General features: G+C 41.7%; 1 protein-coding gene across 1 annotated transcript; it reads right to left on the reverse strand.

Moving 5' to 3' along the window:
- Positions 1–611: 611 nt before the first annotated feature.
- Positions 612–3,663, reverse strand: ADRB2 (adrenoceptor beta 2). Its single transcript, XM_075274706.1, has one exon. It carries the CDS (start codon positions 3,474–3,476, stop codon positions 2,241–2,243), a length of 1,236 nt encoding a protein of 411 aa, XP_075130807.1. The 5' UTR covers positions 3,477–3,663; the 3' UTR covers positions 612–2,240.
- Positions 3,664–14,574: the final 10,911 nt, after the last annotated feature.

Below are 14,574 nucleotides of genomic sequence, written 5' to 3' on the forward strand. Positions count from 1 at the left end.
TAAGTTATGTTTAATGCTTATGCCAGGAGGAGAAAAACATGTCTGCTCACTCCCAGAAACAGCAGAACATAAATTATAAGCTGCAATACCAAACACAACCCATACACATATGTGGCACTGTTTGGAGGATATAATGGACATGTTTTTCTTATCCTGGTACAATTCCTTAAACCCCCCAGGGGGCTGTGACACTAATTGGGAAGATGCCTTCATGCAATGTTATCTGTGTCTTTAGGACATTTTTCATCTTTCTAGTAAAAACTATTTTATAGGGACGCCTGGAGGAAGCTTTTTCCCAGGGGTGCCAAGTTTTAAAAGGATGGGAAACACGGCCTTAAACTGTCCATAATATGTAAATTAGATACACCCCATTAACCTTTTCAAGGCTGCTGTTAAGATAATGCAGCCCGATCCTGCATAAATCAAATCCTATATTATATATATGAAAAATTGGGGGAAAGTTAAAATTGGCCTGTTACAGAGTACGGTCCGAATCAAATGTTGTGTAATATTGTAGCAATCAATTAACCCCCGCATAAACCTTTATCTCCCAAAACATAACTACTAAAGTAAAGAAAAAAAACAATATAAAAACACAAACCAGGTAGAAATATAGTACAATGACCTTTAATGAGAGCAACATACAATACTGTACGGCTTGGAAATGTGCAAAGAGCTGATCTAATGGTGGCCCTGCATGCTGTGAGGTGGACAGGAATATCTTACTGTGCACACAGGAGAACCCATCCCCCATAGAACCGTGACATGGGATTCCCTGGGGACCTTATTCCTATGGAAAAGCCCCATCCTATGCATCACTATGATGAGTTATTGATTAACCTGCTGTGGTCTCAAGCAGGTGACAGAAACCCCCTCCTGCCTCCATTTATGTAGTAACGCCAGGTATAGACAAAACATTTCCTGACTATGGACTTCATTACTTACTACTTAAAGGGTTTTAGCAATGCCCTATTAAATCAATGGAGGTGATAAACTGGATGGGGGAATGAAAAATTGCTTAGTGACAATCGTGTGGCCAGAAACCTGCCTGAACCAGCAGGATTGCTTCAGCTAATGGATTAACTTCCCGAGCAGTACTTAGCTGCACGCAGGCAGTGCGAAACATCTGTTCTCCTCTATCTAGCTGACTTGTACTATCATGATGTGGCTCGCAATCCGCCTCACAGGGCTAGACTTATTGATGGCTATCCCTCATTAACTGTCATGGTCACCGGGTCCCAGTTATGTAGGTGATGGGTTCTCTGCTGTGCATCCAATTTGGAATTTAGTTCTAAAATTAAGTGAACTCAACCTAACCTTTAACCCCTTCATCTATCAAATTCTTCTTTTGCAGGTCGGACACATAGCTAATGCCTGAAGCTGGACATAGATGTAACGATTTCTCATATGATACAATGAATCCTTATAATGCTATTGTAACAGTGCAAGTAATTCCAGAATAGTTAATATTTTCTGAATATATCACAAATATTTTTTTTACGCTTCAATTCATTGTTTATTGTGATTGCAATATGTATATGTAAAAAGCAAATAAACTTCCAATCCTGTGCACATTCTATTATATAGAAATCATTACATCTATGGCGGTGTTATACATGTATCATCTGTATATGCTAAAGCCAGAGGTCATAGATGCTGACCCCATTGTTGGATAGCCCAAAGATGAAGAGGTTAAAGATTTTAAGGTCTACCTATGACAATCGCACAAAATTCCTATACACGCTTTCTTTTCAGTTTCCATCTGGAATTGACTCCCATCCACCAAGTTAACCCAGACACTGCCGAAGAGACCAGCCACCCCAGCAGTGCAGTGTTCATTTTGGTAATCACAAAACTTAACAGAACACAAAAATAAAAAAAAGAATAAAATAAAAATTAACAATATAAACAACATAAAACATAGAACTTTTCTCTTTTTTCACATCCATGAGGTAGATTCTTCTTGCTCTGCCAACTAAATAAGACAGCAACACAATAAAAAGCCTTAATGCTTAGTGAATGTCCTCTTACCTTAATTTAAGAAGAAGTGAAACTATACAGAAATAAACACTTGCCTAATAAAATGTATACATCCTGCGAGTCATGGGCACCGCCCAAATTTAAAGAAATAACTTTAATATAAAGACCTCCAATTCCTTCTTGTCAATACAACACAAATATCTCTTTGACCCTTGTATTGCAAGCGATCCAGTTTGTGACGACTGTCCGTAATAGGGATCCTATAACAAGCAATCCTCATGAGAGTTGTGGTTCTTGCTCGGAGAATCAAGGTTGTATTCTAGCATAGTACCTTCACAGTTCAAAAGGGATTCACCGGGGCATTTGTCCTCCTTGAAGAAGACCTCAGTAGTCCTGTCTTTAGCCAGTTGAGCAGCATCTGTTTCTTCATTGTACACACTGTTCCCATTGCTCTGAGGATATCCATTGGTGTAGAGCTTGGTGCTCGCCTTCTTCAGACACAGCAGCTCCTGAAAAGCATATCTGAAGTCTGGACTCCTGCAGTAGATGAGCGGATTAAAGGCAGAGTTGGCATAGCCCACCCAGTTCAATAAGGTGTAAATACGTTCAGGGATGGCATCTTTGTAGATCACCTGGACGATGTTGACTATGAAGAATGGGAGCCAACACAAGGTAAAAGTGCCCATAATAATGCCCAGTGTCTTCAGTGCTTTGTGCTCCTTCAAGCAAAACTTGGAAGTCCTCCGATTAACAACCTTGCCATTGGCATCTTGTTGGTTGTGAAACCTTCCTTCACATTTGTCAATCTTCTTCAGCTGTTTCTTGGCCTCTTGAAAGACCCTGAAGTAGACAAATATCATAACCACAAGGGGAAGGTAGAAAGAGATGATGGAGGAGGATATGGCATAGGCAGGGTTGGTATAGAAGTAACAGCAGGTCTCCTCTTGGTAGCAGCTCAATGCCACGGGTTCATCAGTCCTGTACCAGTGCATGTTAATGGGGAGAAAGGAGGTGAGGATGGACACCACCCAAACTAGGAGGATGACAATCCGGGCTTTGCACTTGGTCAGCAGGCTTTGATACTTGAATGGAGAAGTGATAGCAAAGTATCTGTCCACAGCGATCACACACAGGGTCTCAATGCTGGCAGTCACACATAAAATGTCCACTGATGTGAAGAACTCACACCACAAGTTGCCAAACTCCCAGGTACCCATGATGATGATGCTGGCTCCCAGGGGCACCACGATCATGCCCATGACCAGGTCTGCACAGGCTAGGGACGTGATGAAGTAGTTGGTGACTGTTTGCAGTCTCTGGAACTTGGCGATAGCGGTGATCACAAGGATATTCCCAAAAACAATGACCAGGACGATGATGGACATCAGGATCCCCATGCCCACCATCCAGGCTTCTGACGGTTGCTCGGTGCCATTCCTGGGGGCAGGGGTCGTACTATTCAGCGTTGTGTTATAGGAGCTGGTGGACAAATCCATAACGCTGCACAACTTTTCTTAACAGAAGTGAGTGGTGGTCAGCCCGCGCTGGAGATGCTGTCCTCCTGCATGTAGAAGCCTTGGCTGCGGTCACCCGTAGGGCAGTCTCTGGTGCCCGGTGTCGGTCATCTGCTCCAGTGGTGACACTCAGTGACAGATGCGGCTCTGGGACCGAGCACCGCTCACAGTCACTCCTAGTTCTGAAGTCTTCGCTCTACTCGGTGCTTTTATTTACACCCCCCTCGTGACGTCATGGGAGCGCCAGCCAATCCCTGGAGAGGATGAGTGTCGCTCTGTACAAGTTGTGTGTGTACTCGGCAGCCTGTCACTAGTGTCTGGGCGCACTCACACTCCGCTCACACTCGGCTCACACGTGTGTGACACTCACCACGAGCAATGTTACTGGATGTCCCGCTGAGGAGGCTCTGTAACCATTCACACTCACTATGTGTCACCGTGCTGCGTTACCTGCAGCCACAATCTCAGGCATCTCTGTGGCAGAGCACACACTGTATATACCGACAGCTGGATCATAAGAATAATAATATACAGTATTACAATATTCTATTTTTTATATTAGAGGCATGTACTCTATTTAACCACTTCTCTGCTGGACATTTTCCCTATGACTTTTGTTTCTTCCCGTTCTTCAAATATTTATATATTTATTTATTTTTTTATGGACTTCATTTTATTGTTATTATTTATTTTTGAGTGTTTTTCTTTTGTTTAACCCATTAATGACCCCGCCTCTTTTGGCCTCTAGAACAAGGCATATTTTGTGCTTGTTCCATCTTGTATTTCTCCATTGACGTACCCGTGTGATGGCGTGATTTTGCCAAGATGAATTTTTTTTAAATGGAACCATTTTCGAGTACATTAGAAAAAAAATTAATAGAAAATAAAAAAATAGCAATTGTAGGGTTTTTTTTGTATTTTTTTTAATGATATGCCAACTTTATTCTTTGGGTCAGTAAGGGTCCGTTCACATGGAGGAAAATGGTGCTTTATTTGGCGATGAAAGAAAAGCCTCCCATTGATTTCAATAGGTTCTGCTAACTTTTTTTCCAACAGCGGAACCCATTGAAATCAAAGGAAGGCTTTTTTTCAGCGCAGAAAATTAATCGCCAAATAAAGCGCCATTTTCCTCCGGGTGAGTGGACCCTCAGATTACAGCTATGCCTAACTCGGTTTCTACGTTTTACTACTTTGGACAATAACTACACTTTTATACAATAACTATATTTTATATCACCATATACATTTTAGTTTTTCAATTGTAGGGGCATATTTTTTTGGGACAAACTATAGTTTTCCTCTGTTTTTTGGGGGGTGCATTCAACTTTTTGATCACTTTTTATTCAATCTTTAGGGAGACAAGATTAACAGAATGTTAATTTTTGTATTTTTTTTATCTTTCATACGCTGTTCGCTATGCAGGTTAATTAGCATTAACTTTTTAATGCAGGTTATTTTGAATATGGCAATGCCAAATATATGCTGCTTTGTTTATTATTTTATTTTTCACATAATAAAGTCATCTATTAGGGTAAGTTCACATGGTGTTTTTTGGACCGGAACCTGAAGCGGAGGCCGCCTCAGGTTCCAGTCCAAAAAACGGGTCGCTGTGACTGAAAGCCTGTGCACTGCAGTCGCGTACTCCACTCCGGATTAAGCCCAATGAATGGGCCTAGTCCGGAGGATGGTGCGTCTTCAAGCCGAATCGCGTGGCAACACAGCCTAAAGAATGAGCATCTCGCTTTTTTTTTTCTGGGAGCCAGAAGAAATGGCTCCTGGAAAAAAATCCTGAGCGGCTCCTATTTATTTCAATGGAAGCTGTCTTTTTGGTCAGGATTTTGAGGCAGATATGGCCTCAAAATCCTGACCAAAAACTACGTGTGAACTTTCCCTTACGGGAAAAGCAACATGTTTAATGGACTTGTTTTTACTGTTTTAATTTTTTTTTTAACACTTTAGTATACTTTTTTTTTACATTTCTATTTAGTCCCACTAGGGGACTTGAACCTGCAATCTACTGATCACTTGTATAATACTCTGCAATACAGAAATATAGCAGGGTATTACCGTATACATGTCATTGTAACAATGTCATTCAGACTATTAGACCCAGCCTTCATTTAAAATAAGTTTTAGGCTGTGGCCCCACATTGTGGAAAAGCAGCTTTTTTTCTTGCAGATTTTGTTGAAGTTTTTTGAGCCAAAGCCAAGAATGGCTACAAAAGAAATGGGGAATATAAAGCTGGGGCCCCATGGGACATAAACGCTGTGATTTGCCCGCAGTGGAGATGCTGCGGGAAAAATCGCAGCGTTTTACAGTGCAAGAAAAGGGGATGGGATTCATGCGAGTCCCATGTCCACTTTGCGGAAGAAATCGCAGCACGGACACGCTGCGATTTGCAAAGCTGCTGCGGCTTTGCAAATCGCAGCATGTCAATTATATCTACGGAAACACGGCTTTCCCATATATATAATTGTAACATAAAGTCCGCAGAGGACAACTCTGCAAACTTTTTGTTGAAAGCGCTGCGGAAAGAACCGCAATGTGATTACGCAGAAGTTCTTTCCACAGCACTTTAGCGCTGCGATTACGGCCCGTGGGGCCTTAGCCTAAAGGAGGCTTTTTTACTTCTACCTTTTGCTCAATCCACTCTTGGCTTTGGCTCAATAAAAAAAAAAAAAAAAAAACCCTAGTAAAATCTGCAACTTTTAAAGCTGTTTCCACAACATGGGGCTTTAGCCTTAAAATAGTTTTCCCTTTCCATTACGGTAAATTTTATGTTGGTGATACATGTTGTTGCGTCGGGGGCGGGGCTAAAACCTGTGGTCTGGTGTATTTTTACTTTTTCTTTATTTATATTGTACCACTCCATAAGGTTATAATAAACCTTTGGGGACTCTTTAACATTCTTTTTTTTTTTACTGATTTTCTGTATAGCACGGCAGTTACAGAGGGAATATAGCCTTTTGAGCTAAATTGAGTGCTGGTCTTTGTTCTCTAGGAACCCACCAGCTCATGGTTGCCAGAATGGAAGAGGAGCTGCATCATGAAATATAAATGAGCTACGAGAAATGCTTTTTTCTGGATGTTGTTTTTTGGGATCGTTGGCATTTTTTTTCAAAATATATAATTCTCTAAGTGTGGCATTTTTTTTTGTGGTGTCTACTTAGGATTGGTTCACATCTGCTTTTGTATTCCGTCCAGGGAGAGTCCACATGGAGACCCCCTCCCGCAAACGGAATACAAACGCAATTGCAAGCGCTGTGCTGTAAAAGCACACAGACCCCATAGACTATAATGGTGTTCGTGTGCTTGCCGCGCACTGCCCGCCCAAATCATGTCTGCATGATTCGTGCGTGCAGTGTGTGGAAAGCACACGGACCCCATTATGGTCTATGGGGTAAATGTGCTTTCACTGCACAACGCTTGCAAATGCATTCGGTAGTTCGTTTGGGGAGTCCCCATGTGACTCCCCTGAACGGATTACCAGACGCAGATGTGAACTAAGGGTAAATATTCACAGACTCCCTAAAGAATCCCTTTAAGGCTTAAGCCCCATGTTGGTATAATAAGGGAAGAAAATCTGTTAGAAAACTAAGCAAAACGCAATGTAAAAAGCTGCAGAAAAAAATGTGAAGCATTTGTTTGGCTGCATTTTGCTATGTGGGGCCTTAAAAGTCAGTTTTGCAGGAGTCTGTGTTGTAGATTTGTTGTTGTAATTTTTCATTAAAGGAAAAGCCCCACCCCACTTCCATCTCTTCTGTAAAAAGTAATTATTCCAGGGTGGTGGACTACTGAACTTGTTCTCGGGTCAAAAGGGTGCATAGGAGGATGGAGGGAGGCGGCTTTCTGTACAGTGTTAGGCAAGGCTGTAATTATTTGTGTGCGGAGGAGCAAGGAATTATACAAATTGACACAAACTGATTCTTTTCTTAGGGATCACTTCATATCCATTTATAATATCAATGGTGTTTATTTGACAGAACCATTTGTATCCATCAGCTGCTCCATATCTGGTAAAAGAAAACGGATCCGTCAAACATGGAAAACAAAACAGAAATGTAATCAGAGCCTAAGGCTATATTCATATGATTGTGGAGAGTAAAGCCTCATTCACATCTGCATCGGTAGTCCGTTCAGGGGAGTCCGCATGGGGACTCCTGGAACATACTACCGAACGCATTTGCAAGCAGTGTGCAGTGAAAGCACACGGATCCACGTAGACTTCAATGGGGTCCGTGTGCTTGCCGCGAGATCTCCGCAGGGAAAATGTGGACAGGAAAGTACTTCACAATCTACTTTCTTGTCCACATGACTCAAGCGGGCAGCGTGCAGCAAACACACAGACCCCATTACAGTCTATAGGGTCCATGTGCTTTCACTGCACACCGCTTGCCATCTGCGTTTGGTATTCCGTAAGGGGGGTCCCTATGTGGACTCCCCCAAACAGATCACCAACGCAGATGTGAACCAAGGGTAACTGATGTGAAAAACAAACAAAATGGTCCGCTTTTTGTTGACTAGATTGTTTGCTCATGGAACCTATTTGAGGGATTTGTCTAAATGGACAAAGAAAGGACTTTTTCTAATGTTTGATGGTCCATTACATCTGCCACATAAAAGCCTTAGGTATGTAATCACATCAGTACAACACGGTGATCATATTTGTGGGAGGTGGGCCTGTCTAATGGAGAGAACCCCTTCCCTAGAAAACCATTTAAGTGCTGCAGTGACTTTACGTGCAGTCCTGTATTGGAGGTTTTCCACTCCTGGGTGTTGGGAGCAGGTACCTTTGAGTGCATAACTGGGCCCCCACTTCATGCAGTGCAGAAGACCTTGCAGGATACAGATGCATATGATATAGTAAGTCATAAGCATCCAAATAAGGCCCACTAGTGACCGATGTAGAAAGCCTATTGGCCAACTTGTCAGCTCCCCAACATGTCTATTTAGTAAGCATTAGTATTTTCTGACATACTTTTTTTTTTACATATTCCTCTGCTCTACCTCCTGCAAGTGTGTAAATACATTGACCTTCTCAAGGCTCCCTTATTCTTCACACCCTGCTAATCTGACACTCTATGGACAAAAGGACTATTAGAACCAAACTAAATATATTCAAACATTTCCAGTAGCAAAGGGAGGTGCAATGCAGACTTCTAAGAAAAGATGCCCCAGCATTGTTATTTCATGAGGAATACAAGTATTTACTAAAACACAAATTCCAAGCGTGCCAAACTGTCTGCTTTAAGTCACTCAACTGTTCTAGAAAGAGATATAATCAAGAAACCACTGAACAGAGTTATTGAAATCTTAACATTGCGGAAAATTTGAGACTTTTTATTTACAGTTGATTTTTTTCCCCATTTTTATAAGTACAGTATATTCTTAAAGGTTCTGTGGGTAAGATAAAAGATTTTACAAGCAGGTAGCATGAAGTAATATTTGGTTTACAGGATGTAGTTGTTTTGTCTTAATGTCTGGTTATTTAAACTTGTAAAATACTTATGAGTTTGATGACGTCATCGTGGTGTCTCCTTGACAGCTGCAGACTCCATCCTATACTCACTGAATAAACACAGTGTACAGAACACAGAGTCCATATGAAATATACTGTATTCAATACATTGTAAGCTTTAATAATCCCACTTTCCTACACACCTGACATACTTGTGGATTTGTGCAAGCAGAACCACCTCGGAATTAATGCTGCTGGGAAGACCAAGTAGATGGTGGTGGACTTTCATAAGCGGAGATATGCTCCAAAACCAGTGGACATCCAGGGCACAGGTAATGAGATAGTCAAGACCTTTAAGTACCTCTATGTCCTTCTCAATAATAAACTGGACTGGGCTGATCACCTGGAGGCGCTGCACAGAAAGGGCCACAGCAGGCTTTACCTGCTCAGGAGTCTGAGGACCTTTGGAGTCCAGGGGCCACTTCTTAGGACCTTTCTCAACACTGTAGTGGCATCAGCTATCTTCTTAGGAGTGGCCTGCTGGGGGAGTAGCATATCAAAACCAGGGACAGAAATAGACTTGACAGGTTGGGTAGAAGGGTCAGTTTGGTCCTGGGGAGACTCCTGGACCCAGTACAGGATACTGTTTGTGGTGAGCTCCATGCTAGAGAACAACTCCCATCCCATGTATGAGACTGTGATAGCACTGGGCAATACTGTCAGTGTCCACCTGCTATACCCCAAGTGTGAGAAGGAGCGATATCGGAAGTCTTTCCTCCCCACTGTGGTTTAGACTGTACAACCAACACCATGCTAAGCATAGATCACTCCATACTAAGAACTGAAAGATCCTTAAAGAGGACCTTTCATGGATTTGGACACAGGCAGTTCTATATACTGCTGGAAAGCCGACATTGTGTTGAATTCAGCCCTCTGTTGGCTTTCCCGATCTGTGTCCTGGGTAAAGAGCTATCAGTACTGGTACCGTAGCGCTTTACAGTCAGAAGGGCGTTCCTGTTGCGCTGTACAGTGAGAGCGGGGAGGAACGCCCCCTCCCCTCCTAATAAAACTAGTCTATGGACCAGTACTGTGAGCAGAGGGAGGGGGCGTTCCTTCCCGCTCACACTGTACAGCGCTATAAGCGCTGCTGTGGAGAAGGACGTTCCTGACAGACTGTCAGGAACGCCCTTCTGACTGTAAAGAGCTACGGTACCAGTACCGATAGCTCTTTACCCGGGGCACAAATCGGGAAAGCCGACAGTGCGCTAAATTGAGCGCACTGTCAGCTTTCCAGCAGTATATAGAACTGCCTGTGCCCAAATCCATGAAAGGTCCTCCTACTACTGTATCTTTTTTACCTCTACCTTTATCATTTCATCTGTACCTAGTGTCACTGTAATGCCTCTAACATGGAGCCTTTGTATTTGTATTTTGTATTATTATTGTATTATCTACGCCGCTGTAACACACTGAATTTCCCCATGGCGGGACTATTAAAGCATTATCTTAAATTAGAAATGGAGGATGTATCCCCTCCCCCCCCCATTATAAATAAGCATTTTTGTACAACTAAATATCTTTCCATATATTCTCTATATTCTATATGTGTGTATAGATAGATAGATAGATAGATAGATAGATAGATAGATAGATAGAGATCGCGCAGATGCTTCTGTTCACTGATGATTTTATACATATTTATTTTTTTATGAATAGCTTATTAATTTGACATTTACAAAGTACAATATTTTCCTTTTAACCAGTAAGTCCTGTTCTCTATGATGGACAAGATAGAACATTTATTAAATACAGCCGTAATGTACTCTATTAAAATATTACAACACGTTGTTCCAAAACATTTCAGAGAATAGAGAGACCCATAATGCAGCCACTTGTATCTAGTACAGAATAGGTTAATCAGGTATATTGGGATATGCAGTATACGGAGAGCATCTCCACTGTGTCCTCCCCTGCTCCTGGAGGAAATGATATTGGCAGTAGAACAGTAGGAAGGACATTGCACTGGGAGGCAGCATAACCCGATAAGTAGAAGTCTGTTACTTCATTCACAATCCCTTGTGACTTTATAGGAATAAACTGATGAAACCAGACGTGTAGTTATATTTAGAACTCTTTACTAGTATATTTTTGCTTTTTGTAAAATCTGCTTCTTCTTGACATAGCAGGTGTGCCTGTATCCTTGAGGAAATTCTTAGACAGCTACAATGGAAAGGATAATTTGCAGAGGAAGTAAATCGCAAGGTGGAGTGGTTATAGTGTAAGATGGGGAACCAGGCAGCTAAGTAAACAATGAAATAACAGTCTGATCTATCTATCTATCTATCTATCTATCTATCTATCTATCTATCTATCTATCTATCTATCTATCTATCTATCTGTCTGTCTGTCTGTCTGTCTGTCTGTCTGTCTGTCTATCTATCTATCTATCTATCTATCTATCTATCATCTATCTATCTATCTATCTATCTATCTATTAATCTATCTATCTATCTATCTATCTATCTATCTATCTATCTATCTATCATCTATCTGTCTCTCTGTCTGTCTGTCTATCTATTAGTCTATCTATCTATCTATCTATCTATCTATCTATCTATCTATCTATCTATCAATCTATCTATCTATCAATCTATCTATCTATTAATCTATCTATCTAGTATAAGGTTATCAAAACATAGTTTTTCTAAGGATCCATTCACACTGAGGAAAATGGTGAGGAATTTGATGTGGAGTTTCAGTGCTGAAAAAAAAAGCCTTGGGCTTTTTTTTCAGCGCTGAAATTCCACACCAAATTCCTCACTATTTTCCCTCCATGTGAATGGATCCTAAAAGTACCAAACACTTCTATTTTTAGTGTTTTATCTATCAGTCATTCTGCTGGTATTTCGGCCTATTCAAACAGCTAATCAGTGTGTGTGGGGGGGGGGGGGGGCTGCTGAGGTGTTGGACCCCCAATAATCAATAATCTTTTACTGATGACTTATCCTGAGGAAGGGTCATCAATAAAAAGGAACTAGTATATCTTTAAGGTAAGGGAGCATTCACATGGAGTATACGCTCCACTCATTCTGAACGTAAAACTTGTTCAGAATGAGCGCATAAAAACCAGATCCCATTGACTTGAATGGGAGCCGGCATACGAGCGCTACCCATTGAAATCAATGGGAGGCTTTTTTCCCTATTGCTTTCAATGTGATACGCGCATAAAAGAGAAGGTGATAAACACTGTTTTTTAAGTTTTCTCACATCCCCTGGGTCTCTGATCATTATACACAGCTGTGAGCAGGAGTGAGGATCAATAAGTTAAGGACCAGTTACCTGCTGTGCTTCTCACGAAGGCCTATTAAAAAAAAAAAATAGAAAGCAACAAAGGCCCGCTGGACCCCCTAATGCCCCAGGACCTGTGGCAACTGCTAGGGCTGCTACCCCGGTACTTACATCACTGTCTGCTATGAATAAGGGCTGGCGTAGATTTGAACAATGATTCACAACATCTTATAGTGTATATTATAATGAACTTGTCAGGTCTTGGGCGTATTTGCCCCTCAAGACTTTATTCCAAAAAATCACAGCAAAATGTACAACAAAGCACTTTTCCACAATGTGTGGCTTCAGGGTTAAAAACTGCAGTGACACTCCAAAATGCATTACAATGGTTACAATGCTGTGAAAGACATTTGTAATTTTATTTGCTTTTTGTGTTTTCAAATATTTTAGGCCACCCTGTGTGAACATGGCCTAAAGATAAATAATGCATATCTTTACCAAAATATTTCTCCATCTGATGTACTTTGTAAATTGATAAGGGATCTTTTAGAATGAGAGGGGACGGAAATGAGTAATACTTTGTTCTCTGAACTTTGGTAAATGTAGATAATCTGCTTCCTACTGTTTTGCATCAAGTAAAGCTAAAAATTCAGTCTGTGAATGAAAAGCTCTTCAGTTTTTTCAAGGCAAAAATCTATGCTGTGGTAAAGCTCCCAATACTTTTTGCTAACCTTTGGTAACCTAACACCTTGTATCAAATATGATTAGTTATATGATTGTCATTCTTAGGGGTCATTCACACATAGTAATTTGGCGCTGATTTGGGGAGTATTTCCTCCCCGAATCAGTGGCAGATTCTGCCTCCCATTGTTTTCAACGTACCTAAGGCATTGTTCACATATAATAATAATAATAATAATAATAATAATAATAATAATAATAATAAATTTTATTTCTATAGCGCCAACATATTCCGCAGCGCTGTACAATTTGTAGGGTTCAAATACAGACAGAAAGATGCATTACAAAGAAAGTAATTTCACACAATGGGACTGAGGGCCCTGCTCGCAAGAGCTTACAATCTATGAGGTAGAGGGGGTGACACAAGAGGTAGCAGGGGCGGCATTGCTTATGCAGAGGTCAGACACTTTTGTAATAGAGGCGACTGTCATTACATAAACATAAAACTTTATGAGCCGTCAACAGTCGTGTCCTTTAACATGTGGATGGAGCTTGGACCTATAAAGTTAGCCTGAGATGACATCATATCATATGGGGAAATGTGGGAGCGGGGACAGAGGAGGGTTAAGGGTTTACGTTAGACATTGTGATAGGCTTGTCTGAAAAGATTGTCCAGGGTAGAGCATTCCAGAGAAGTGGTGCAGCTCGGGAGAGGTCTTGTATACGAGCGTGGGAGGTTCTGATAATAGAGGATGTAAGTGTTAGGTCATTGAGTGAGCGGAGAACACGGTAGACAGAGATGAGGGAGGAAATGTAGGGAGGTGCGGCATTATGGAGAGCCTTGTGGATGAGAGTGATAACTTTATATTTTATTCTATAATGAATAGGCAGCCAATGTAGTGACTGGCACAGACCGGAGGCATCGCTGTAGTGTCTATCCTGATAGATGAGCCTGGCCGCTGCATTCAGAATAGATTGTAGAGGGGAGAGTTTAGTGAGGGGAAGACCGATAAGTAAGGAGTTACAGTAGTCAAGGCGAGAATGAATCAGAGAGACAACAAGTGTCTTTAGTGTATCTCTGGTAAGGAAAGGGCGTATTCTGGAGATGTTTTTGAGGTGGAGGTGACATGAACGTGCGAGTGATTCAATATGAGGGGTGAAGGAAAAGTCTGCGTCAAACATGACCCCAAGGCAGCGGGCCTGCTGCCTAGGAGTTATAGTAAGGCCTGAGACTACAATGGATATATCAGGGACAGATCTATTAGATGGTGGAAACAGTAGTAGTTCAGTCTTAGAGAGATTTAGTTTCAGATAGAGTGAGGACATGATATTTGAGACAGCAGAGAGACAGTTGCTGGTGTTCTGTATGAGTGCAGGGGTGATATCCTGGGAAGATGGGTATAATTGGGTGTCATCAGCATAAAGATGGTACCTGAAGCCAAATCTGGCAATGGTTTGTCCAATGGGGGCTGTGTAGAGAGAAAAGAGCAGGGGGCCTAGGACCTAGCCCTGAGGAACTCCAACAGCAAGGGAAAGAGGGGAGGAAACAGAGCCCGCAAATGATACACTGAAGGTGCGGTCTGAGAGATAAGAGGAGAACCAGGAGAGCGCAGTGTCATTGAGGCCAACTGAGCGGAGCATAGTGAGGAGGA

Source organism: Leptodactylus fuscus, chromosome 5 (genome assembly GCF_031893055.1).
Source record: "Leptodactylus fuscus isolate aLepFus1 chromosome 5, aLepFus1.hap2, whole genome shotgun sequence".
NCBI lineage: Eukaryota > Metazoa > Chordata > Amphibia > Anura > Leptodactylidae > Leptodactylus > Leptodactylus fuscus.

What these genes read in the sequence shown, in the direction of transcription:
- ADRB2 (XM_075274706.1), bottom strand. Translation starts at nt 3,476, where the DNA reads ATGGATTTGTCCACCAGCTCCTATAACACAACGCTGAATAGTACGACC.